Source organism: Mirounga leonina, unplaced genomic scaffold (assembly GCF_011800145.1).
Source record: "Mirounga leonina isolate KUSES-001 unplaced genomic scaffold, KU_Mleo_1.0 Mir_173, whole genome shotgun sequence".
Lineage (NCBI taxonomy): Eukaryota > Metazoa > Chordata > Mammalia > Carnivora > Phocidae > Mirounga > Mirounga leonina.
Window position 1 is genome coordinate 78,318,684 of NW_023270447.1, and position 21,009 is coordinate 78,339,692.

Genomic DNA, 21,009 nt, shown 5'->3' on the forward strand with positions numbered 1-21,009 from the left:
CAGAAGACAGGGATAGGCGGCGGGGGGGGGGGCTGTAGAGAAGTGGAGTAACCGGCGACCATCTTCTCTCCCAGCCCCGGCTGGCTCCCAGCCCATCCGCATCGAGTCCTCCTCCTCCCACGTGGCCGAAGGGCAGACCCTGGACCTGAACTGCGTGGTGCCCGGGCAGGCCCACGCCCAGGTCACGTGGTACAAGCGTGGGGGCAGCCTCCCCGCCCAGCACCAGGTACAGGCCTGGAAGATGGACAGGCCAAGAAGGGGATGGGAGGAAGGCCCTGGGTGGTGGAGGTCAAGGAGGGGGGGACTGGAGGCTGGCTCCTCGGAGTCAGGGAAAGCATTAGACCCCATTGCACAGGTGTCCAGTACAATGGTTAGACCCCAGACTCGAAGACTGGCCGGCCTAGGTGTGAATGCTGCTTCTACCGCTTATTAGCTCGTGACCTTGAGCAAGTTACTTAACCTCTCTGTGCCATATCTTCAGAGTCTGTAAAATGCTGTCTTACAGAATTGTCTTCAGGGTAAAGGGACTTAGTATATGTGCAAAGTGCTCAGAGCTCAGGCAGGTAGAAGTTGCTGAGCTGTTGTTCCCATAATACCGTTATTAATATTACTGTGTTTTATACAGTTCAGGATGCTATCAATTGCAAGATGCATTATGATTTTTTGTACCTCTGAGGAAAAAAAGCTGCCACTTTTAATTGTAAAATTATTCACTGTAAGACGCATCTTGATTTCAGAGACATTAAAAAGTGTGTCTTAGAATCGATGGAAGGTGGTCTTAGTGCTTGCCCAGTTCACCATGGCTCCTCCTGGCCACCTCCTACTCTTGGGACGAGTCTCTCCCTAAGCAGGACAGAGCTGATGGTCAGGCCCCAGGGGTCAGAGAGTGAGGCAGGCATGCAGGTTATGGGTACAGGGGTCCCGTGGGGGCCCCCTCTGAGCTCACCTCCATTCCGGCTAGACCCACGGCTCACTGCTGAGACTACACCAGGTGTCCCCAGTTGACTCGGGCGAGTATGTGTGCCGCGTGGTGGGTGGCTTGGTGCCCCTGGAGGCCTCTGTCCTGGTGACCATTGAGCCTGCAGGCTCTGTACCCGGTAAGCAGTCCTGGGGGTAGGGCAGGGCTAGGGGCCCAGCTGTGGGAGACACTGGCAGGATCCCATGAGACCAGTAGCCCTTATCTTCACTCACAGCGCCCCCCCACACCTCCTAGCCAGGAATTGACCCTCTGCCCTCTGTCCCCAGCGCTGGGGGTCACCCCTCCTGTCCGGATCGAGTCGTCCTCCTCCCACGTGGCTGAAGGGCAGACCCTGGATCTGAACTGCCTGGTTGCTGGGCAGACCCATGCCCAGGTCACGTGGTACAAACGTGGGGGCAGCCTCCCCGCTCGGCACCAGGTAGGAGGCAGGGAGCTAAGGGGGAACCTGAAAGACCCTGGTGACTATAGAGGAAAGTACACGGGCTTTGAATTCAGGTGTATCTGAGTTCAGACACTGTCCTACCACTTGGCCTGCTGTGTGACTTTAGTCCGGTCATTTAACCTCCCTGATCCTCAGTGTCCTTCTCTGGCAGGTGGACTCACACTGCCTAACTCCCCTGCCCCAAAGCACATCAATGAATGTTGGTCACACACTTCTTTTCATTGGACCCAGTCCCGACACTGGGGCAGGGGAATCGACTGGTCACCAGGTGGTCTTTCCAGGAAGAGCTCCTCTTGAGTCCAGTTGACTGGACCGGGCTGGGAGCAGGGCCAGGGAAGGGAGCGGGAGTCTGGCTGGGAGCCCCAGGGCCTGACTCTGAGCCTGACTTCCTCCTGCCCAGGTGCATGGCTCAAGGCTGCGCCTGCCCCAGGTGACCCCAGCCGACTCTGGGGAGTACGTGTGCCGCGTGGTGAGCAGCTCGGGCACCCAAGAAGCCTCTGTCCTCGTCACCATCCAGCAACACCTTGGCGCCTCCCACCGTGAGTATCTCAGGGGTCATACCAAATGGTGGGGGGCCGCTCGGGCCACTCCAACCTCAGCGACTCCCACACCCTGCCTCCTGTCTCGCCCTCCCAGCCCAGGGTGTGGTGTACCCCGTCCGCATTGAGTCGTCCTCGGCCTCCCTGGCCAATGGACGCGTCCTGGATCTCAACTGCCTGGTGGCCAGCCAAGCCCCCCACACCATTACCTGGTATAAGCGTGGAGGCAGCCTACCCAGCCGGCACCAGGTATGGAGGCATTGGGTGAGGATGCGAAAACTGGGCACACCGGCCCTGATGGCATCCAGGAGGCGCTGTCAACATCTTTGCCGTGCTCGTTAGTCATTCAGCAAACACTGAGCATTCTTACTCGATGGGCCCTGGACCGGTGCTAAGGATACGTAGATCCTACTGACGCTAGTTGGATCCCGTATCTTAACAGAACATTCTATGATTTACTCACTCACTGAATGTCCCTGAGAATCTACCCCAGGTCGAGTCTGTGCCTGGCACTGAGGATTCCAAGTGGGACGAGACAGGTGCCTGGCCTCAGGGAGCGCACAGGCTAGCAGACGAGGCAGACATGCCCTGTGAGAGCAGTGTAATAGGAGCCACAGCTGGGCACTGTGGAGTCACCAGGGATGGCCTTGGCAGGCTTTTGGCCCAGGTGACAGGTGAGAACAGTACAAAGGCTAGAGGCACGGTCCACCCCAGCCTGGAGCCTCAGGAAGGCTGCTGAGGGAGTTCTGAAGGACGCCCAGGTGGCGGCCAGCCCAGGCGAGGCAGCGAGGCTCCTGGAGTCCGGGGCGGCAGCCCCCGAGATGCAGAGATGCTGCTCCCTCCCGCTGACACGTGCTCCCCCTCAGATCGTAGGCTCCCGACTCCGGATCCCCCAGGTGACACCAGCCGACTCGGGCGAATATGTGTGTCACGTCAGTAACGGTGGCCGCTCCCAGGAGACCTCACTCGTCGTTACCATCGAGGGCAGCGGCCCCTCCCACGGTGAGAGGGCACAGGGCAGGGGGTCCAGGCAAGTGGGTGCAGGGGGAGGCAGACCGGGCCCTGGCACCGTCACTGTTGGCTGACTCTGGCTGTGTGGCCCGTCCGTCTCTGTCTCAGTGCCCAGCATCTCCCCGCCCATCAGGATCGAGTCCTCGTCCCCCACTGTGGTCGAGGGGCAGACCTTGGATCTGAACTGTGTGGTCGCCGGGCAGCCCCAGGCCACCATCACGTGGTACAAGCGTGGGGGCAGCCTTCCTGCCCAACACCAGGTACAGAGTGGAGCCAGACCAGCGAAGGCAGAACCCCTGCCCGCCGGGGCGGCATCGCAGGGACAGACCCCATGGGCAAAGAACTGGAAGTGAAGCCCTCGCTGGCAGTCCCGGGGCAGTCCTCCCTCCTGCCCTGGGTAGACAGAGAGTGGCCTCAGCGGGTCTGATGAGGGAGGCCTGGGAGGAGGCCTGAACCAGCTGGAGACTTCTGGGCCCCTCCCCCGCTCTCTCACTCCTTCCCCATCTGCTCCCAGGCCCACGGCTCCCGCCTGCGGCTGAACCACATGTCTGTGGCTGACTCGGGCGAGTACGTGTGCCGGGCCAACAACAACATCGATGCTCAGGAGGCCTCCATCGTGGTCTCAGTCTCCCCCAGTGCCGGCAGCCCCTCCGGTGAGTCTGACAAAGGCCTGGGAAGGGACCAGGAGACGCAGGTAACAGGGCTCCTTGGGGAGTCAGTCAGAGGTCTCACGTTCAGGTGGCGGTCCAGGCCAAGGGCTCTGCAGCAAGATGCGTGGGTTCCAGTCCTGCCTGCGCCCCTAAGAGACTTGAGGGACTTCCTCTCCTCCCGCAGCTTCGTTTTCTCGTCAGCAGCGTGGGGATGCCGGTCATTCCAGCCCCCTGTTGGTGTCCTCTGTGGTGGCCACCGGTCACACGTGGCAATAAGGACAAAGTTTAACATTCACATCATCACATTTCAAGAGCTCCACAGCCGCACGCAGCTGCCGTCATGGGCAGTGCAGATGAGTGTTGCCATGATCACAGAAAGTTCATGAAATCTATGAGGATTTTTTTTTTAAGATTTTATTTATTTATTTGAGAGAGAGAGAGCAGGAGCAGAGGGGGGGAGGCAGAGGGAGAGGGAGAAGCAGACTCCCCACCGAGCAGGGGGCCCGATGTACAGCTCGATCCCAGGACCCTGGGATCATGACCTGAGCCAAAGGCAGACACTGAGCCACCCGGGCGCCCCAGTGACTTCTATGAAGATTAAACAAGTTCATACATGTACGGTGCTTCCAGCGGTACCTGGCATGCTTACTAGGCGTTAACGGTCATTATTACCTCGGGCGACAGGGGTTTCTACGGCTGAGGCTCCTACCAGCCCGGTCGTTCCTAAATCTGCTTCTGTGCCCACAGCCCCTGGCGGTGCTGGGCCCATCAGAATCGAGTCCTCCTCCTCCCACGTGGCCGAAGGGCAGACCGTGGACCTGAACTGCGTGGTCCCTGGACAGGCCCACGCCCAGGTCACGTGGCACAGGCGTGGGGGCAGCCTCCCCGCTCGGCACCAGGTATAGGAGTTGTGGGGCTGGATGCGGTGGGAGGGCTGCTGAATGTGGGGGCCCTGGCTAGGGGCCCGGGTCAGAGGTCAGACCTTGGCCCCAGCCCTCCAGGATTCTACCTGCTCCCTCACTCTGCTCCTGTTTCCCCATCCTGCCCCTGCTCAGGCCCACGGCTCCCGGCTACGGCTGTACCAGGTGTCCCCGGCTGACTCGGGCGAGTATGTGTGCCGCGTGGTGAGTGGCTCGGGTCCCCTGGAGGCCTCCGTCCTGGTCAACATCGAGGCGTCTGGCTCCAGCGCTGTTCCTGTCCCTGGTGAGGGTCCCTGTGATGGGGTTGGGAGGCTGGAGAAGGGACGTGGCCGGTGGGGAACCAGCAGGCAGAGGTCGGGAGCCAGGTCAGGTAGGATGTCTAGGGCCTGAGAACCGACTTGGGAGTCCGGCCTGTGTGGGCTGGAGGCCCAGCTCCTTGGTCCACACTCTGAGTTGTTGCACAAGGGACTCCGTGCCTCACCTTCCTCATCCATAAAGTGGGGATAGCAGAACTCTTGCAACAATACGTGCGTTCCCTAAAGGCTGGAACTGCACCTCTGTGGGTGCGTGAGGGTGATCTGGGTTGGGGGGGGCCAATAAAAATCTTTCGTATTACCAGTGGTATATTAGAGAAAAACAGCCACATAGGAAACCCGCCATGCTTTCAGGGAAATCATTGTCTACGACGGGGCTAAGTATTTACGGGTTTTGTTAAGTGAATCAATTGACAGGAAAATATAAAGTAATTCGTATGTGGCTACAGCAAACACGATCATAGTTTGGGAATCGCTGAGAAATAAATGTGATCTAGCACTTACGAGGTGCTGGGCCCTGTTCGGTTTACACGTTTAACCCATTTCATCCGCACAAGAACGGTTTGAGGTCGGTGTGACTGTTCTCCCCATTTTACAGATGGGAAGCTGAGACGGAGAGGTGAAGTCACTCTCCGAAGGCCCTACAGCTAATAGATGGCAGAACTGGGTTTTGAACCCCGGTAGTCTAGCCCCCGAGTCTGGGTTCTTAGGCACACATTGCTCAAGTTTGAGAAAAACGAGTGATCTATATGGAGGTGCCTGGCCCTGGGCCCGGCCACCGGTGGTGCTGGGAGCCCAAGAGGATATAGTGGGGCCATGGTGTGGGGCGTGCCATTTCTCCCAGGCCAGCCCAGCTGCCCAGGCTTCACAGGAAAGGGCAGTGGGGGGGGGATCGAGGCCGTCTCTCCATATGTGATCTGGCCCCTGGTCTGAAAATCTGGGCGCCCAGGGGGTCGGGACTGAGGGCAGAGGGGTGGGAGTTCCAGCTCACTGACCTCTTCCTGTGCCTCAGCCCCAGGCGGAGCCCCGCCCATCCGCATTGAGACCTCCTCCTCCCACGTGGCCGAAGGGCAGACCCTGGACCTGAACTGCGTGGTCCCTGGACAGGCCCACGCCCAGGTCACGTGGCACAGGCGTGGGGGCAGCCTCCCCGCCCGGCACCAGGTACGGGGGCTGGAGAAAGCCGGATGTGGGCACTCCCCTACCCCACCCCACCCCTGCCCAACAGTCCGGCCTCATTCTAGCCAGGAGGGAAGGTGGCTCTGAGGTCCAGGGCTTCGGGAAAATTGCAGCAGGAGACCACTGGGAGTCAGGAGGTCAAGAAGAGGCTGGGTGCAGCAGAGCAACCCCCGGGCTCCCAGTACCTGGGTGCCATTAAAAAAAGGCACCTGTTACTCGGGACGCTAGACTTCTTCCTACCACAAGAATGTCATAAACATACTCCGCAGTGTCTAAGGCCTCAGGGGGTCGCCCTGCACATGATGCAGCCTTCACAGCTATACGTGACAGTCCTGGGGTGTATGTAGCAGAGGGCTTGGGCATCTGAAGGCCGTGGCTGCCAGCCCCCCAGCTCGCTGTCCCCGCCCTTGCCCTGCTGCCGGCCAGGTCCACGGACCCCTGCTAAGGCTGAATCAGGTGTCCCCGGCTGACTCTGGAGAGTATTTGTGCCAAGTGACCAGCAGCTCAGGCACCCTGGAGGCTTCTGTCCTCGTCACAGTTGAGGCCTCCAGCCCAGGCCCCATTCCTGGTGAGTGACGGGAGCAGTGGGTGATGCTGGGACACAGGCTCGGGGAATCCCTTCCTGGCCTTGCTCTTCCCTGCTTTGCCAGCAGGGCTCTGGCTCTCTGCTCTGTGAAGGTCCTCCAGCCCCTCCCCGCAACCCCGGGGGACCAGTCCTGGGTCTGGGTGGCATGGGCCCCTGGCATCCTGTCACTGCCACCACCCTCAGTCCCTGCCTTCGTCCCCGGGAGTCCCACTCTTCTCACTCACCCCCCGTGCCCCCAGCCCCCGGACTGGCGCAGCCCATCCGCATCGAGGCCTCCTCCTCCCACGTGGCCGAAGGACAGACCCTGGACTTGAACTGCGTGGTGCCCGGGCAGGCCCACGCCCAGGTCACGTGGTACAAGCGTGGGGGCAGCCTCCCCCACCGGCACCAGGTACAGGGGCCTGATGGGGAGCGTTCCAGGGCAGGCCGGGTTCGACCTGCATTTGCTCTCTGCACCCCAGACCTCGTGTGAACCCTGGCCTCCTCTGGGACCCCAGGGGATAGAGTAGTGTTTGGAGCAGAGCTGCTCAGTGGGGGAGTGAGAGACCTGGGTGTTCTGGCCCTGCTGCTGAGTTGTCCCCGAGGCAGCTTCCTCCTCTGTAAAGTGGGCCAGGTGAATATGTAGGAGCCAGTAAATGAAGATCCCTCATCCCTCCCAGCTGGAGCCCTGGGCTCCTCGGACGCAAGGGAGAGCTCGGCCCTGGCACAGCGGGCTTGGGGACTCGCCCAGCCCCAGGTGCTTTGGCCTGATGGCTGTCCCCTCCTCGCTCCCACAGACCCATGGCTCCCGGCTACGGCTGCACCACGTCTCCCCTGCCGACTCCGGCGAGTACGTGTGCCGCGTGGCTGGCGGCTCGGGCCCCGAGCAGGAGGCTTCCTTCACAGTCACTGTCCCACCCAGTGCGGGGTCCTCCTACCGTGAGTGTGGCAGGTGCCACGGGCAGGGGGCGGAGGGCAGACCGTGGAGCTGAGGCAGGGGGGTCAAGCCAAGCCGGCGCTCCCGAGCCCAGCCCCCTGCTTGCCGCATCCCACAGGCCTCAGGAGCCCTGTCATCTCTATCGACCCGCCCAGCAGCACTGTGCAGCAGGGCCAAGATGCCAGCTTCAGGTGCCTCATCCATGACGGGGCAGCCCCCATCAGCCTCGAGTGGAGAGCTCGGAGCCAAGAACTGGAGGGTGAGCTGGCGGGGGCGGGGTGGGGGATCCTGGAGGCAGGTGTGAAGGTGTGATCACTGCTGTGGGTGGGGCAAAGGCTGAGGGGGCCCCTCCCCTCTGGGGCCTCACTGTCCCCCATCTGGCTGGGGAGGGGGCTGAACCCGGGAGTCTCCAAGGCCTCTTCCATCTGCCACCTGGGACCCTGTGAGCTAGACACACCCAGGCTAGAGGGGTCGCGGCCAAGGGGCCAAGCGGTGCCTACTGGCAACACAGTGGCATGAGGACAAGCTCACTGACCATACCCTGCCCGATGCCAACTCCACAGACAATGTCCACATCAGCCCCAACGGCTCCATCATCACCATCGTGGGCACCCGGCCCAGCAACCACGGTGCTTACCGCTGCGTGGCCTCCAACGCCTACGGTGTGGCCCAGAGTGTCGTGAACCTCAGTGTGCACGGTGAGCAGCGTCAGCCCGTGGGCTCTGCCTTCCTGTCTCCAGCCCTGACTCTGAGCTCCCAACCTCCAACTTTCAATCCTGCCTCTGCCAACGCCTCCCTCTTGGGCATTCTCCCTCTCGGCTTCAGTTTCCACGTCAGTGCAGGATAGTGCCCTGTCCGGGCAGTTACTGAGACAGGGGCCATGATGGTGCATGTGACGGGCAGAGCCCTGCACGCACATCAGCAATGTCGTTCCTCTGGGCAGGGCCCCCTACTGTGTCTGTGCTCCCCGAGGGCCCCGTGCGGGTGAAGGTGGGCAAGTCTGTCACCCTGGAGTGTGTCAGTGCTGGGGAGCCCCGCTCTTCGGCTCGCTGGACCCGGATTGGTGCCCCCACCAACGTGGAGCAGCGGATGTATGGGGTCGTGGACAGCCACACGGTGTTGCAGGTGAGGCAAGTGTTCCCCTGGGCAGAGGCTAGGGCCATTTCATCTCTGAGTCTGAGGCCCAGTCAGGGTCCATCCTCGAGCAGATGCTCAGAGGAAAGAGTCGTGGATGGGCAAATAGGTGATGAATGGGTGGAGAGAGAAAGGGAGGCATGGGTAAGTAGTTGGTGGGTAGATTGGAAGATGGGCAGTAAGAAAAAAGGTGAAAGAATGGCTGGAAGGATGGATGGATGGGTGGGTAGGTGGGTAGATGGGTAAGTGGGTGGTTGGGTGGATAGGTAGGTAGATGGGTGGATGGGTAGGTGAGTAGGTGGCTGGATGGGTGGAAGGATGGATAGACAGTTGGATGGATGGATGTGTGGTGAGTAGATGGGTGGGTTGATGGACAAGTGGATCAACAGACTAACGGCTGGATGTCTTGAATGTGAGTCCTCAAGCAGCCAAACAGGAGACCTGAAAGCAAAGGGAAGGGTGGAAGGGAGAGGGGAAAGCAAGCCAGACCTGGGGGTTAATGCCCAGGTCCCCATCCGTGCCCACTTACCCAGCATCCTTGCTTTCTTCCAGATCTCATCAGCTAAACCATCAGATGCAGGCACCTACGTATGCCTGGCTCAGAACGCACTGGGCACAGCACAGAAGCGGGTGGAAGTGATTGTGGACACGGGTGCTGTGGCCCCAGGGGCCCCGCAGGCCCAAGTTGAAGAAGCCGAGCTGACTGTAGAGGCTGGACACACAGCCACCCTGCGCTGCTCAGCCACAGGTGTGGACGGGGGCTGGCACACAGGGCAGGCAGAGCAGTGCGGGCCTGGGGCCTGAATGGGAGACACGAGGTCCGAAGATGATAGCGCACCCAGGGAGGGGACTTTGTTGCTGGCACCACCCAGTGATGGCTGAGGTGCCCACGCAGTGATCCCCATGAAGGGACGAGATCACCCAGTCGCTGCCTCACCATCCTCATGCCCAGCTCATCCCTAGGGCAGCCTGGTGACCTCTGTGGTCTTTCACTCCACTCCACAGGCAGCCCCACGCCCACCATCCACTGGTCCAAGCTGCGCTCCCCACTGCCCTGGCAGCACCGGCTGGAAGGTGACACACTCATCATCCCCCGCGTAGCCCAGCAGGACTCAGGCCAATACATCTGCAACGCCACCAGCCCCGCCGGCCACGCTGAGGCCACCGTCGCCCTGCACGTGGAGAGTAAGACACTCGTCCGCCCTCCTTGAGCTACCCTCTGTGCCCTGCATGGAGCTCGGAGCCCCCAGCCGGGCTACACCCTGGACAGAACCCCAGGAGTGTCATGCAGGGGGCCCTGTGCCCCTCAGCCCCCCCAGAGCCGGCCCTAGTCTGAGACCCACCTCCCCTCCTGGGACCCTTGCTTCCCGTTCAGCTTCCCTGGTCCTTTGGCAAAGCGCCTGGGTCCCACACCTGCTCCCACCCTGACCGCTGCTCTTCCATGCCCTGACCTCTGTGCCCCGCCCCCCCCCCCAGGCCCGCCGTACGCCACCACGGTCCCGGAACACGCTTCCGTGCGGGCAGGGGAGACAGTGCAGCTCCAGTGCCTGGCTCATGGGACACCCCCGCTCACCTTCCAGTGGAGCCGAGTGGGTGGCAGCCTCCCTGGGAGGGTGACCGCCAGGAACGAGTTGCTGCGCTTTGAGCCCGCGGCCCCCGAGGACTCAGGCCGCTACCACTGCCAGGTCACCAACAAGGTGGGCTCAGCAGAGGCCTTCGCCCAGGTGCTTGTTCAAGGTGAGCAGCCCTGGCTCAGGCGGGGCAGAAGCGGCTCCTAGGAAAAGAACATCCCTTGCATGTCAGGATGGGCACTTTCTGGGTCCTGGGAGGGGGAGGCATCAGGGATCTCCTGCTCTCTTTCTCTGTCTCTCTCTCTCTCACACACACACACACACAGAGAACCTCGTACATGTCCCCACAGGCCCCTCTGGCTCCGTCCCGGCCACTGCCATCCCAGCAGGATCCACGCCCGTCGTTCAGGTCACACCTCAGCTGGAGACCAAGAGCATGGGGGCCAGTGTCGAGTTCCACTGTGCCGTGCCCACTGACCGGGGCACCCAGCTCCGTTGGATCAAGGAAGGGGGTCAGCTGCCTCCTGGCCACAGTGTGCAGGATGGGGTGCTCCGGTGAGTCAGGGGGCAGGCCAGGCTGAACTTGAGCACCCCAGCCCAAGGTGCACAGGGGGACTGTTAGGATACCTGTCCTGTGGGGCTCAGTATGAAACTGTGTCCTTGGGCAAGTCACTTCCATTCTCTGAGCCTGAGTGTTCTCAGCTGTACGATGGGTTATATGAGACCACATGAGATTATCTAAAGCACGTGGAAGGCCTTCAGTAAACAGTGGCTCATATTTGTATTCTTTTTTTTAAAAAAGATTTTATTTATTTATTTGTCAGAGAGAGAGAGAACACAAACAGGGAGAGGAGCAGGCAGAGGGAGAAGCAGGCTCCCCGCTGAGCAGGGAGCCCAATGCAGGGCTCGATCCCAGGACGCTGGGATCATGACCTGAGCCGAAGGCGGGCGCTTAACTGACTGAGCCACCCAGGCGTCCCTCATATTTGTATTCTTATCAGTAGTGTAGGGGAGAGGGAACGGGCTCTGGGGCTGGAAAGATACACATGACCCCGTTCTCAGCTCTGCTGTTCTGTAATGGTGTGTGATCTTGAGATCTGACCATAAGGTCTTAACCTAAAATGGGTGTGGTGACATTGGTCTGCCTGCCTGCCCTACCTCACGTGGTTAGTGGGAGACCAGAAGCTTACATCGTGTGCCAATCTCTGGTGGCTTTGAACTTCCACGCCATCGCAAAGCATTCTTGTCAGTTGTTTTTATTCACTGATGTCTTATTACTTTTTCTTTACAGAATCCAGAACTTGGACCAGAGCTGCCAAGGGACATATGTTTGCCAGGCCCATGGACCGTGGGGACAGGCCCAGGCCAGTGCCCAGCTGGTTGTCCAAGGTAGGATGGTGGCTTCAGGCCTCCTAAGAGCAGGAGACAGAGATGAGGGGCACGGGGACTGTGTTCCCCAGGAAGCCCCTTCGATGCCTATGAATAAAGAGAATTACTTGATTGTATCTTGCTTGTGACCCGGGTAGCATAGGGGGGCTTGACAAATATCGTAGGGGACGGGGGAAGAAGGGAGATGGGTGGAGCGAGTGGGTGCTCAGACCAACCAGTGAAGAAGGACAGCAGATGCCCAAGTGAGCGAACCTACAACCAAGAGCAGACGAGTGCGCGTGTTCATGAGTGAATGCACGAGAAAGCACCTGGAGGCCAGGGGCTCCAGGGTTCATGTCCTTGGGCCAGGCCCACGGCAGCCTGGCTGGCCTCACTCTGCCTCCGCTTCCCTCCTCCCCAGCCCTGCCCTCGGTGCTCATCAACATCCGGACCTCCGTGCAGACCGTGGTGGTTGGCCACGCCGTGGAGTTCGAATGCCTGGCCCTGGGTGACCCCAAGCCTCAGGTGACGTGGAGCAAAGTTGGGGGGCGCCTGCGACCTGGCATCGTGCAGAGCGGAGGCATCGTCAGGATCGCCCACGTGGAGCTGACTGACGCAGGACAGTATCGCTGCACCGCGACCAATGCTGCGGGCACCACCCAGTCCCACGTGCTGCTGCTTGTACAAGGTGAAGGCCAGCAGGGACCTCCGCGGGGACAGGGGGCATCACCAGCAAAGCGGACACGCAGTCGTCACCCACGAGAGCACCTGCTCTGATGACGGAGCCCCACGGCCCAGTCTGATGGCAGAGACGACCTAAACACAAAACAGACACGCGAGAGTGCAAAAGAGCAGGGAACGCAGGGCCGACACGCATCTGTGTCATCTTCAAAGGCAGCTCCTTTTCACCCCAACCCCCATGCCCTGCCCCCAGACTGAACGCTGCATCCTGTCCTAGTGCCCCCTCAGGTCCCCAGGGGGCGGCACAACGTTCCGCCGGGGTGTGTTGAAGAGTCTCGGGCTGCGGGGTCCAACGGACCCGTCCCTGAGCCCCAACTGCCCAGTTCCACGTGTGCAACCAGCAGGGAGCCTCATCTGTGACCTGGGGATGCAGCGCCTCCCTTCGGGGGCTAGTGTGAGGATAGAATGAGTCAGGACACAGGCTGGGCTCTCAAATGGTGGCTGTCATTGGGTTGATGGCCCGTGTCTCCTTCCCCACTCCTAGCTTTGCCCCAGATCTCAACGCCCCCAGAGGTCCGTGTACCTGCTGGTTCTGCAGCCACCTTCCCCTGCATGGCCTCTGGCTACCCCACTCCTGACATCACCTGGAGCAAGGTAAGTATCGGGCAGGGGCGCGGCAGGCATGCCTGAGGGGCAGGGACCGGGTCTTCACGGTCTCGGTGCCCCCAGGACCTGGCCCGGGCTCGGCACAGAGTACGTGCCCAGTGTTTAAGGGCGGGCCTGCGGCGAGGTGGGAGGCAGGCCCTGCGGAGGTGCGCGCAAGGCCCGGCTCCAGAGTGCGGGTGTGTTTGCAGCTGGATGGTAACCTGCCACCCGACAGCCGCCTGGAAAACAACATGCTGTTGCTGCCTTCCGTCCGACCTCAGGACGCAGGCACCTACGTCTGCACGGCCACTAACCGCCAGGGCAAGGTCAAAGCCTTTGCCCATCTGCAGGTGCCGGGTAAGACGACACCTTCCAGACTCCGGACTCGGCAGTGCCCTGCCCGCTGCTGGGGGGGCATGGTTTCTAGCTGTGTTCTCTGCCCGCAGAGCGGGTGGTGCCCTACTTCACGCAGACCCCCCACTCCTTCCTGCCACTGCCCACCATCAAAGACGCCTACAGGAAGTTCGAGATCAAGATCACCTTCCGACCCGACTCAGCCGATGGTGAGCAGGAGATGGGCTGCCGTGGGGTGGGGATCTCCTGGAGTAAGCACCACCACTCTCAGAGCCATCATGGTCCCCCGTCCTACCCACCTCCCTCAGCTCCCTGTCTCGGGACCCCAGGCCTGCCATCTGGGCCCTCTCTCGTGCCTCCTCCTGTCTCTATGCCCCACTCAGCAGTACCTCCCACCTCTGATGGGTGCACCCGCACCCAACCTCCTGTCCCAGCTTTCTGTTCATTCTGTCCTCCTTCCCTCCTTTGTCTCCATCTCTCAGACTTCCCTTCTCTCTTTCTCTCTCTCTCTCTCTCTCTCTTCCCTCCATCTCCTACGGCTCTCTGACTTTCCCTGTCCAGGCCTCCTTCTCTACTCCGGTGAGTCTCTGCCTCCCTGTCCTCCTGCAGGTAGGCCCTCCAGTGTGAGTGAAGCAAATTCCGTGTCTTGAGGGGCTCTGAGCCAGCCCTGTGCAAGGGCATCCGGAGAAAGCGAGAAGGCCCTGGCTGTGCCGAGCATGCAGAGGGAGGGGTGGGAGCTGGAGAGTGAAGGCTCCCCGGCTGCGGTCACTCACTCCCGGGGCTAGGCGCACAGGGAGCCCGTGGCTGGTGGGAGGCCCTGACACGGCTGTGCTCCCCGCCCCCCCACCCCAGGGATGCTGCTGTATAATGGCCAGAAGCGGATCCCGGGGAGCCCCACCAACCTGGCCAACAGGCAGCCCGACTTCATCTCCTTCGGCCTCGTTGGGGGAAGGCCCGAGTTCCGGTGAGACCCTTGCCCTCCCCATTTACAAGGGAAGGGGGCTGGGGAACCAGACTGCGGGGCTTCGGTCAGGCACACACCACCCTGGACTGAGTTGAATGAAGGAGGAAGGAGGAGGTGCGGCCGTTACCCTTGGTGACTGCTTGATCTACTGGAGTGGGCACGGTGTGTCGGCCAGGTGCAGGAGGAAGCCGCCTAGACTTGCACAAAACTGCGGCAGAGATGCTCAGTGATGCTGAGCGCTTCTTTACCGGATGGGACTCCTGCAGACTGGGATTCGTTCATTCATTCGCTCAGAAACTATTTGCTGGACCCCTACTCTGTGCCAGGCACTGATACAGAGAGATCAAGTTCTGGCCTTGGGGAAATAGATATTCTGGTTGCGGAAGAGCAGCCATAGAGGGGGAAAACAACAAGGTGATCTCCAGGGCCATGGAGCCAAGGGCTGTTAGCACCCTGGGGTCTGCTCTGGATAAGCTCTAGGGATGGGGGGGGGTGGGCAGGGGAAGAGAGGATCTGAGGAAGGGGCAGGGTTGGGGCAAGCTGGGGGTGGGTGATAGGGTTGGGGGGACAAGGCAGGGACAGGAACTAGATCAGAACTGCAGGAAATGGTGACATCACCCCTTCCCAGGCTAGGCCCCCTGCCAGGCCCTTCTGACCAGCCCTGTACGCTCTCCCCCGCCCTGGTCCCATCCCGGGGAGCAGGTTTGACGCAGGCTCGGGCATGGCCACCATCCGCCACCCCACACCGCTGGCGCTGGGCCAGTTCCACACCGTGACCCTGCTGCGCAGCCTTACCCAGGGCTCCCTGATCGTGGGCAGCCTGGCCCCAGTCAACGGGACCTCTCAGGTGAGGCCCCACCGGTGCCCCCATTTCCAGCCCCCTCCCCACCTCTGCCCAGCCCCTGTCCACCATCCCCGGCTTCTCCACTCCCCAGGGCAAGTTCCAGGGCCTGGACCTAAATGAGGAGCTCTACCTGGGCGGCTACCCCGACTACGGTGCCATCTCCAAGGCGGGGCTGAGCAGCGGCTTCGTAGGTGAGCCCCCGCCCTGCCGCTGTGCCTGGCCGAGCCTCCGCTGGCTGGCTGGCTGGCTGGCGGAGCCCATGGGAGCCTGGGAGAGCGCTGCGGGGTGCGGGCTGGGGCTGGGCAGGCCTCCCGGCACCGCCCCCCTTCTCATCGTGGCCACCCTCCGCCCAGGCTGTGTCCGGGAGCTGTGCATCCAGGGCGAGGAGATCGTCTTCCACGACCTCAACCTTACCGCGCATGGCATCTCCCACTGCCCCACCTGTCGGGACCGGCCGTGCCAGGTAACCCCACACCGAACGTGCCACCTCACTGCCCCTGGCCACTGCCCTCCGCCGGGGCAGCCCCCGTGGGAAGTGGGGGAGAGCCAGGGGGTTCTCCGCCTGACTTCTGGGGGCGGCTTCACAGAATGGGGGCCAATGTCAGGATTCAGAGAGCAGCAGCTACGTGTGCATCTGCCCGGCTGGCTTCACCGGGAGCCGCTGTGAGCACTCCCAGGCCCTGCACTGCCACCCAGGTGTGTGACCCACCCTTCCGATCGCTGCCACCCCCGGGTGCTTGCCTCTGCCCATAGCTGCCCCTCCATATCCACCCATTGCACAGCTGACCATAGTACTTAACCACACTCTCACCCAAGGACTCGCCACTCCTCCCAGAGACTGACTTCCATCCCTGCCACCCTATCACCCACTGTGCTCCCCAAGTTCTCACCCCCGTCATTGGTGCCCAGCTACTCGTCCTACCCCCATCGCTGCTGCCAGGCAACCCCCCCCCCCAGCCTCTCACCACCCCAGGTTCTTACCACCTTCCCATCTCTCACCAAGGCACTCAGCCCATGACCTGCCTCCCAGGTACCCAGCACCCCACACTGTTACCCCATCACTCCTGCACTCCCCTCCCATGCTGTCCCCCGCCCAGCCTCCTTGGTGCCCCCCTACCCCACCGTCATCCATTCCTCCTGCCCAGTCTCCTGATGCAGTCCTCCCAGGCTGGCCAAGGCCCCCGAGTGCAGTAGGTAAGCCTGTAATGTCAGGACCCCACCCTCTCCCGGGCCACCTTATTGTCCTTCTTGCTGGCCCCTCTGTCCCCCAGAGGCCTGTGGGCCAGACGCCACCTGTGTGAACCGTCCTGATGGCCGAGGCTACACCTGTCGCTGCCACCTGGGCCGCTCAGGGGTGAGGTGTGAGGAAGGTGAGTGGAGCCGGACCTGAGTCCCCGGGGAGCCCAGGAGGCATGGGGGAAGCTGGGCAGGGACACTCTGAGGCCACAAAGGGCCCCGTGGATGGTAATATGAGTCCAGAGCCAGAGGGCCTTAGAGTCACTTGGCTAAGCCTCTGCCCAGCCTGAATCTCTCCCATGAGGGTCTGTGAAGCAACCCCCTCCCCACCCTGGAGACCCTTCCAGCCTGGTCTGCGGTGCCCGAGGGCAGGCGCTCCTGTGGTTGGCAGCTCCTAGCCAGCTGGTCCGGAGCCCCGGGGTCTGGGGCGGGCCGGGCAGGGACGCCGGTGCCCCCACTGCCCCTGGCTGAGCTGTGGTGCCGCAGGTGTGACAGTGACCACCCCCTCCATGTCGGGCACGGGCTCCTACCTGGCACTGCCCGCCCTCACCAACACACACCACGAGCTGCGCCTGGACGTTGAGTTCAAGCCTCTGGCGCCCGACGGCATCCTGGTGTTCAGCGGGGGGAAGAGCGGGCCTGTGGAGGACTTCGTGTCCCTGGCGATGGTCGGCGGCCACCTGGAGTTCCGCTACGAGTTAGGGTCAGGTGAGCACCAGACGCTGAAGGCAGGTGGGCTCTAGGTGCCAAGCTCTGCAACCCCCCTCGGCTCCCCAAGGCCCAAGGAGGGTTGGAGGAATAACTTCCGAAGTCAGACCAACTGAAGTCCCCTGTTCGCTCACGTTCTTTCGCTCCACTTGTGACTTTAAGCAAGTCCCCTAGGCCTCTGTCGGGTTCCTCCTGGACCACCCTATCCGCTCAAGTGCCCGTTGGGGGGGGGGGGGCCCTCCGCGCACACCATCCCTGTCTGGCATTCCCCCCCCGCCCCAGGGCTGGCCGTGCTGCGGAGCCCCGAGCCCCTGGCCCTGGGCCACTGGCACCGAGTGTCTGCCGAGCGTCTGAACAAGGACGGCAGCTTGCGCGTGAACAGCAGAGCCCCGGTGCTGCGCTCCTCACCGGGCAAGAGCCAGGGCCTCAACCTGCACACCGTCCTCTACCTCGGGGGCGTGGAGCCCTCCGTGCGGCTGCCCCCCGCCGCCAACGTTAGCGCCCACTTCCGCGGCTGCATGGGCGAGGTGAGGAGCAGGGGAGAGGAGGGGAGGGTGCAAGCCGGCCCCTCCGCCCGCAGCGAGCCCAGACCGCTTCCCGTCGAGCCTCCGTTCCCTCTTCTGCGAAACGGGGGTAGTGACACCTCCTTCGAGGAGTGACCGCGCTGCCGGACGTCCCTGGCTCGCAGGAGGCATTCAGCTCAGGTGCCTCCCTCGCCGGCGCGAGAGTCCCTTCCGCTTAGGTTCCCAGCTCCCCTCCGCCGGGCCACTCGGCCTCTGGCCCCGGCCTGCCCAGGGCCCCCTCAGCGTCCCTGTGCCCACAGGTGTCGGTGAACGGGAAGCGGCTGGACCTCACCTACAGCTTCCTGGGCAGCCGGGGCGTCGGGCAGTGCTACACCAGCTCCCCGTGCGAGCGCCAGCCCTGCCGGCACGGCAGCACCTGCATGCCAGCCGGCGAGTACGAGTTCCAGTGTCTGTGCGCGGCTGGCTTCACGGGTGAGCCAGGCTGCCCGGCCCCGGCGGGGAGGGCGCAGGGTGCTGGGTGGCCGCCGCGGCCCCCGCCCGCTCACGGCGCCCTGGCCCGCAGGAGACCTCTGTGAGCACGAGGAGAGCCCCTGCCAGCTCCATGAGCCCTGTCTGCACGGGGGCACCTGCCAGGGCACCCGCTGCCTCTGTCCCCCCGGCTTCTCTGGCCCCCGCTGCCAACAAGGTAACTGGCCTGGCTCCTCCCCACCTCCCGCTCGGGGCCCTGGGGCGCGGCGCACGGGACCCGCCGTGTCTCTGCCCGCCGACCGCACCTGCCTCTCCTCACAGGCCCTGGACAAGGCACGGCGGAATCTGAGTGGCATCTGGAAGGCAGCGGGGGCAACGGTACGTACTTCCTGTGGCCAGAGAGGCCCATCTCCTCCTCGGCTTCCCGTCGCAGCCCCTCTCCCAGGGAGCCCACACTCTCAGTTCCGGCCTGTGAGCAAGACAAGGCCACGTGAGAGGCTCACTGGGCTCAGAGGGACAGAATAAAGAAGAGCCCGGCAACACAGAGCTGGCTCCTGCCCTGTACTTACGGGCTAGCTGAGCTGGCTCGGCGGCCCCGGCGTGCGTCCTTGAGCCACTCTGACCTCAGTTTCCTCCTCTACGTTCACACATCCTGTCAACAAACCCTTGCGTGCCCATCCTCGCCCTGGAGGCAGGAAATATAAGATGAACAAGGCAAGACCTTCCTTCTCAAGGATTCCACAGTCTATTTAAAAGCAATGATCGTTTCTTAAAAATCAGTGTTTATTGAACATTCGCAAATGCTGGGCCAACTGCTTTGTAGATACCCATCTTCTTATTTCCCACTAATGTGATAGGAGAGGTAGTGGCAGAGTGGCTAAGAACACGGGCTCTGGATTCAAATCCTAGCCCTGCCATCTACTAGCTGTGTTCCCTCGGGTGAGTCACATACCCTTCTGTGCCTCAGTTTCCTTATGTGTAAAATAAAGAGAAGTGACATCCTTCCACGAGGGTTGGATAAAAGTTTGTGTCAGGGTACAATTATTCAATGTACTTAAAATGCCTAGAACAATGTCTAGTCGACAGTGGGTACAGAACGTTAGCTTTTGTTAACATCATATCTAAACCATAGGATTATTGTAAGGATCCCTTTAAATGAAAGGATGCTTTCCTGTGACGCTCCCCGCACGTTGTTTGGCACATAGCAGGTGCTTGGGAAGCGTTCGCTGTTCGCATCATTGGGCGGAGGGTGGCCAAGCGTTCCCTACCCTTGTAGGCCCACAGGGACCAGGACTGGCCTGTTGGCTGGGTCCAAGCAGGTAGGGCTGGGGATGCTAAAACCACACACAGTATGGACGTTGGGGCCTAAAGGTCCGGGTTGCCATGCTGGCTTCCGGCTTTCTGGGCAGGTCACTCACACCCTGCCCCCAGCCTGTCTTCACCTCTGTAGGATAGAGGGAACACAAAGGTTCTGAACCTTGCATGTGCCATGGACCTAGGTGACCAGCTCTCCCAGTTTGCTCAGGACTGAGGGGTTTCTCGGGATGTGAACTTCAGGAACTAAAACCAGGACAGGACTCAGCAAATAGGGACGATTGGTCACCCTATCTGGACCCTACTGACTACGTAAAATAAAACACATAGGATTTCAGAGGAAACCAATTGTACTGAAATAAGTTTCTCAAAATATTTAGAATTTTCTGATTTGTAACATATGAGCTTCTGTAGGAACACACTACATAACGAGATCGACTGGTGGCCCTAAGAGCTACCACAATTTCAGGAAGCCCTGAAGTGTCTGTAACCACTGTCACGTGATAAGGAAACGTGTTAGTGCCCCACTATGGCTCCTTGGCTTTGCTGCCCACATGCACAGCGGAAGGAACTGCTACATTTCAGTGAGGAATGAGTGAAGGTCGAGCTAGTGTCTGCCCGTCCAAGTTCACAGACCCCTGACTTGTGTCCATAGCCCCCTGGGGTCTCTGGAGACTGCAGAGGAACACACGTTGGGGTGGAGGTGGGGGTCCGGGAGCCCGTGCGGTGGCCGCTCCGTGCAGACGAGCAGGGGCCTCACCATCCCCCCGCGTCATCCCGCAGATGCCCCTGGGCAGTACGGAGCCTATTTCCACGATGACGGCTTCCTCGCCCTCCCTGGCCGCATCTTCTCCAGGAGGTGAGGCGGGTGTTGGGGGAGCTGGTGGGGCCAGCCAGGGGAACAGGAATCTGCACCTTCTTCCCCCTCACCCACCTCCTCCACTCCCAGCCTGCCCGAGGTGCCGGAGACCATCGAGCTGGAGGTTCGGACCCGCACGGCCAGCGGCCTCTTGCTCTGGCAGGGCGTGGTGAGTGTGGGCGGCCAGCCGGGTCTCAGGGTCCCCAGCCCCCTGGTGGCCAGGGCCGTGAGAGGGAGGAGGGCCGAGGCCACAGCGGCAGGGGCCTCGGCTCTCCAGACCAGGAACCCCAGCAACCCCACGCTTCCCTGGCAGGACGTGGGAGAGGCCGGCCGTGGCAAGGACTTCATCAGTCTCGGGCTTCAGGACGGGCACCTTGTCTTCAGGTGGGTCCGGGCACCTGGCCCTTCCTCCCCCTCCCTGGCCGCCCTCACCACTTCAGTTGGCTCCCCCTCTGCTCGGTGCCACGGCTCCTCCCACGAGAAGCTGCAGGCCCCCAGCCCCACATACCACCACCGTCTGCCCCAGCTCACACTGTCTTGGGCCTATGTGACTGCAGCTACCAGCTGGGCAGTGGGGAGGCCCACCTTGTCTCTGAGGACCCCATCGATGATGGCGAGTGGCATCGGGTGACCGCGCTGCGGTAAGAGAGCCCGCCCAGGCCCTGGGGCGAGGGGCTCAGAGTTCTGGAGTGGGACAGGACGCCGCCCCCCACGTGCAGCAAGACAGGCTTTGAGCTCTGGGAGACAGAACTTGAAGCCAGGGTGGATGAAGAGCCCACCAGCCTGAACACAGACTTCCAGGG

General features: G+C 61.7%; 1 protein-coding gene across 2 annotated transcripts in view; it reads left to right on the plus strand.

Annotated features, from left to right (window-relative positions):
- Positions 1-21,009, plus strand: part of HSPG2 (heparan sulfate proteoglycan 2) — a 99,617-nt gene that overhangs the window by 76,937 nt on the left and 1,671 nt on the right. For both annotated transcript variants that reach the window (XM_035019565.1, XM_035019564.1), the window contains 41 exons: positions 75-226; positions 962-1,097; positions 1,246-1,397; positions 1,822-1,960; positions 2,058-2,209; positions 2,827-2,962; positions 3,080-3,231; positions 3,486-3,624; positions 4,369-4,520; positions 4,677-4,824; positions 5,868-6,019; positions 6,461-6,602; positions 6,860-7,011; positions 7,397-7,538; positions 7,655-7,795; positions 8,100-8,234; positions 8,480-8,661; positions 9,223-9,418; positions 9,676-9,855; positions 10,147-10,407; positions 10,592-10,796; positions 11,533-11,630; positions 12,031-12,297; positions 12,835-12,944; positions 13,145-13,292; positions 13,382-13,498; positions 14,142-14,253; positions 14,956-15,100; positions 15,189-15,288; positions 15,451-15,560; positions 15,685-15,793; positions 16,369-16,467; positions 16,820-17,041; positions 17,324-17,568; positions 17,865-18,036; positions 18,128-18,250; positions 18,355-18,411; positions 20,131-20,206; positions 20,297-20,375; positions 20,520-20,590; positions 20,764-20,847. In XM_035019565.1, coding sequence (XP_034875456.1) covers positions 75-226; positions 962-1,097; positions 1,246-1,397; positions 1,822-1,960; positions 2,058-2,209; positions 2,827-2,962; positions 3,080-3,231; positions 3,486-3,624; positions 4,369-4,520; positions 4,677-4,824; positions 5,868-6,019; positions 6,461-6,602; positions 6,860-7,011; positions 7,397-7,538; positions 7,655-7,795; positions 8,100-8,234; positions 8,480-8,661; positions 9,223-9,418; positions 9,676-9,855; positions 10,147-10,407; positions 10,592-10,796; positions 11,533-11,630; positions 12,031-12,297; positions 12,835-12,944; positions 13,145-13,292; positions 13,382-13,498; positions 14,142-14,253; positions 14,956-15,100; positions 15,189-15,288; positions 15,451-15,560; positions 15,685-15,793; positions 16,369-16,467; positions 16,820-17,041; positions 17,324-17,568; positions 17,865-18,036; positions 18,128-18,250; positions 18,355-18,411; positions 20,131-20,206; positions 20,297-20,375; positions 20,520-20,590; positions 20,764-20,847 — 5,890 coding nt within the window. The remainder of the gene's footprint in view (positions 1-74; positions 227-961; positions 1,098-1,245; positions 1,398-1,821; positions 1,961-2,057; positions 2,210-2,826; positions 2,963-3,079; positions 3,232-3,485; positions 3,625-4,368; positions 4,521-4,676; positions 4,825-5,867; positions 6,020-6,460; positions 6,603-6,859; positions 7,012-7,396; positions 7,539-7,654; positions 7,796-8,099; positions 8,235-8,479; positions 8,662-9,222; positions 9,419-9,675; positions 9,856-10,146; positions 10,408-10,591; positions 10,797-11,532; positions 11,631-12,030; positions 12,298-12,834; positions 12,945-13,144; positions 13,293-13,381; positions 13,499-14,141; positions 14,254-14,955; positions 15,101-15,188; positions 15,289-15,450; positions 15,561-15,684; positions 15,794-16,368; positions 16,468-16,819; positions 17,042-17,323; positions 17,569-17,864; positions 18,037-18,127; positions 18,251-18,354; positions 18,412-20,130; positions 20,207-20,296; positions 20,376-20,519; positions 20,591-20,763; positions 20,848-21,009) is intronic.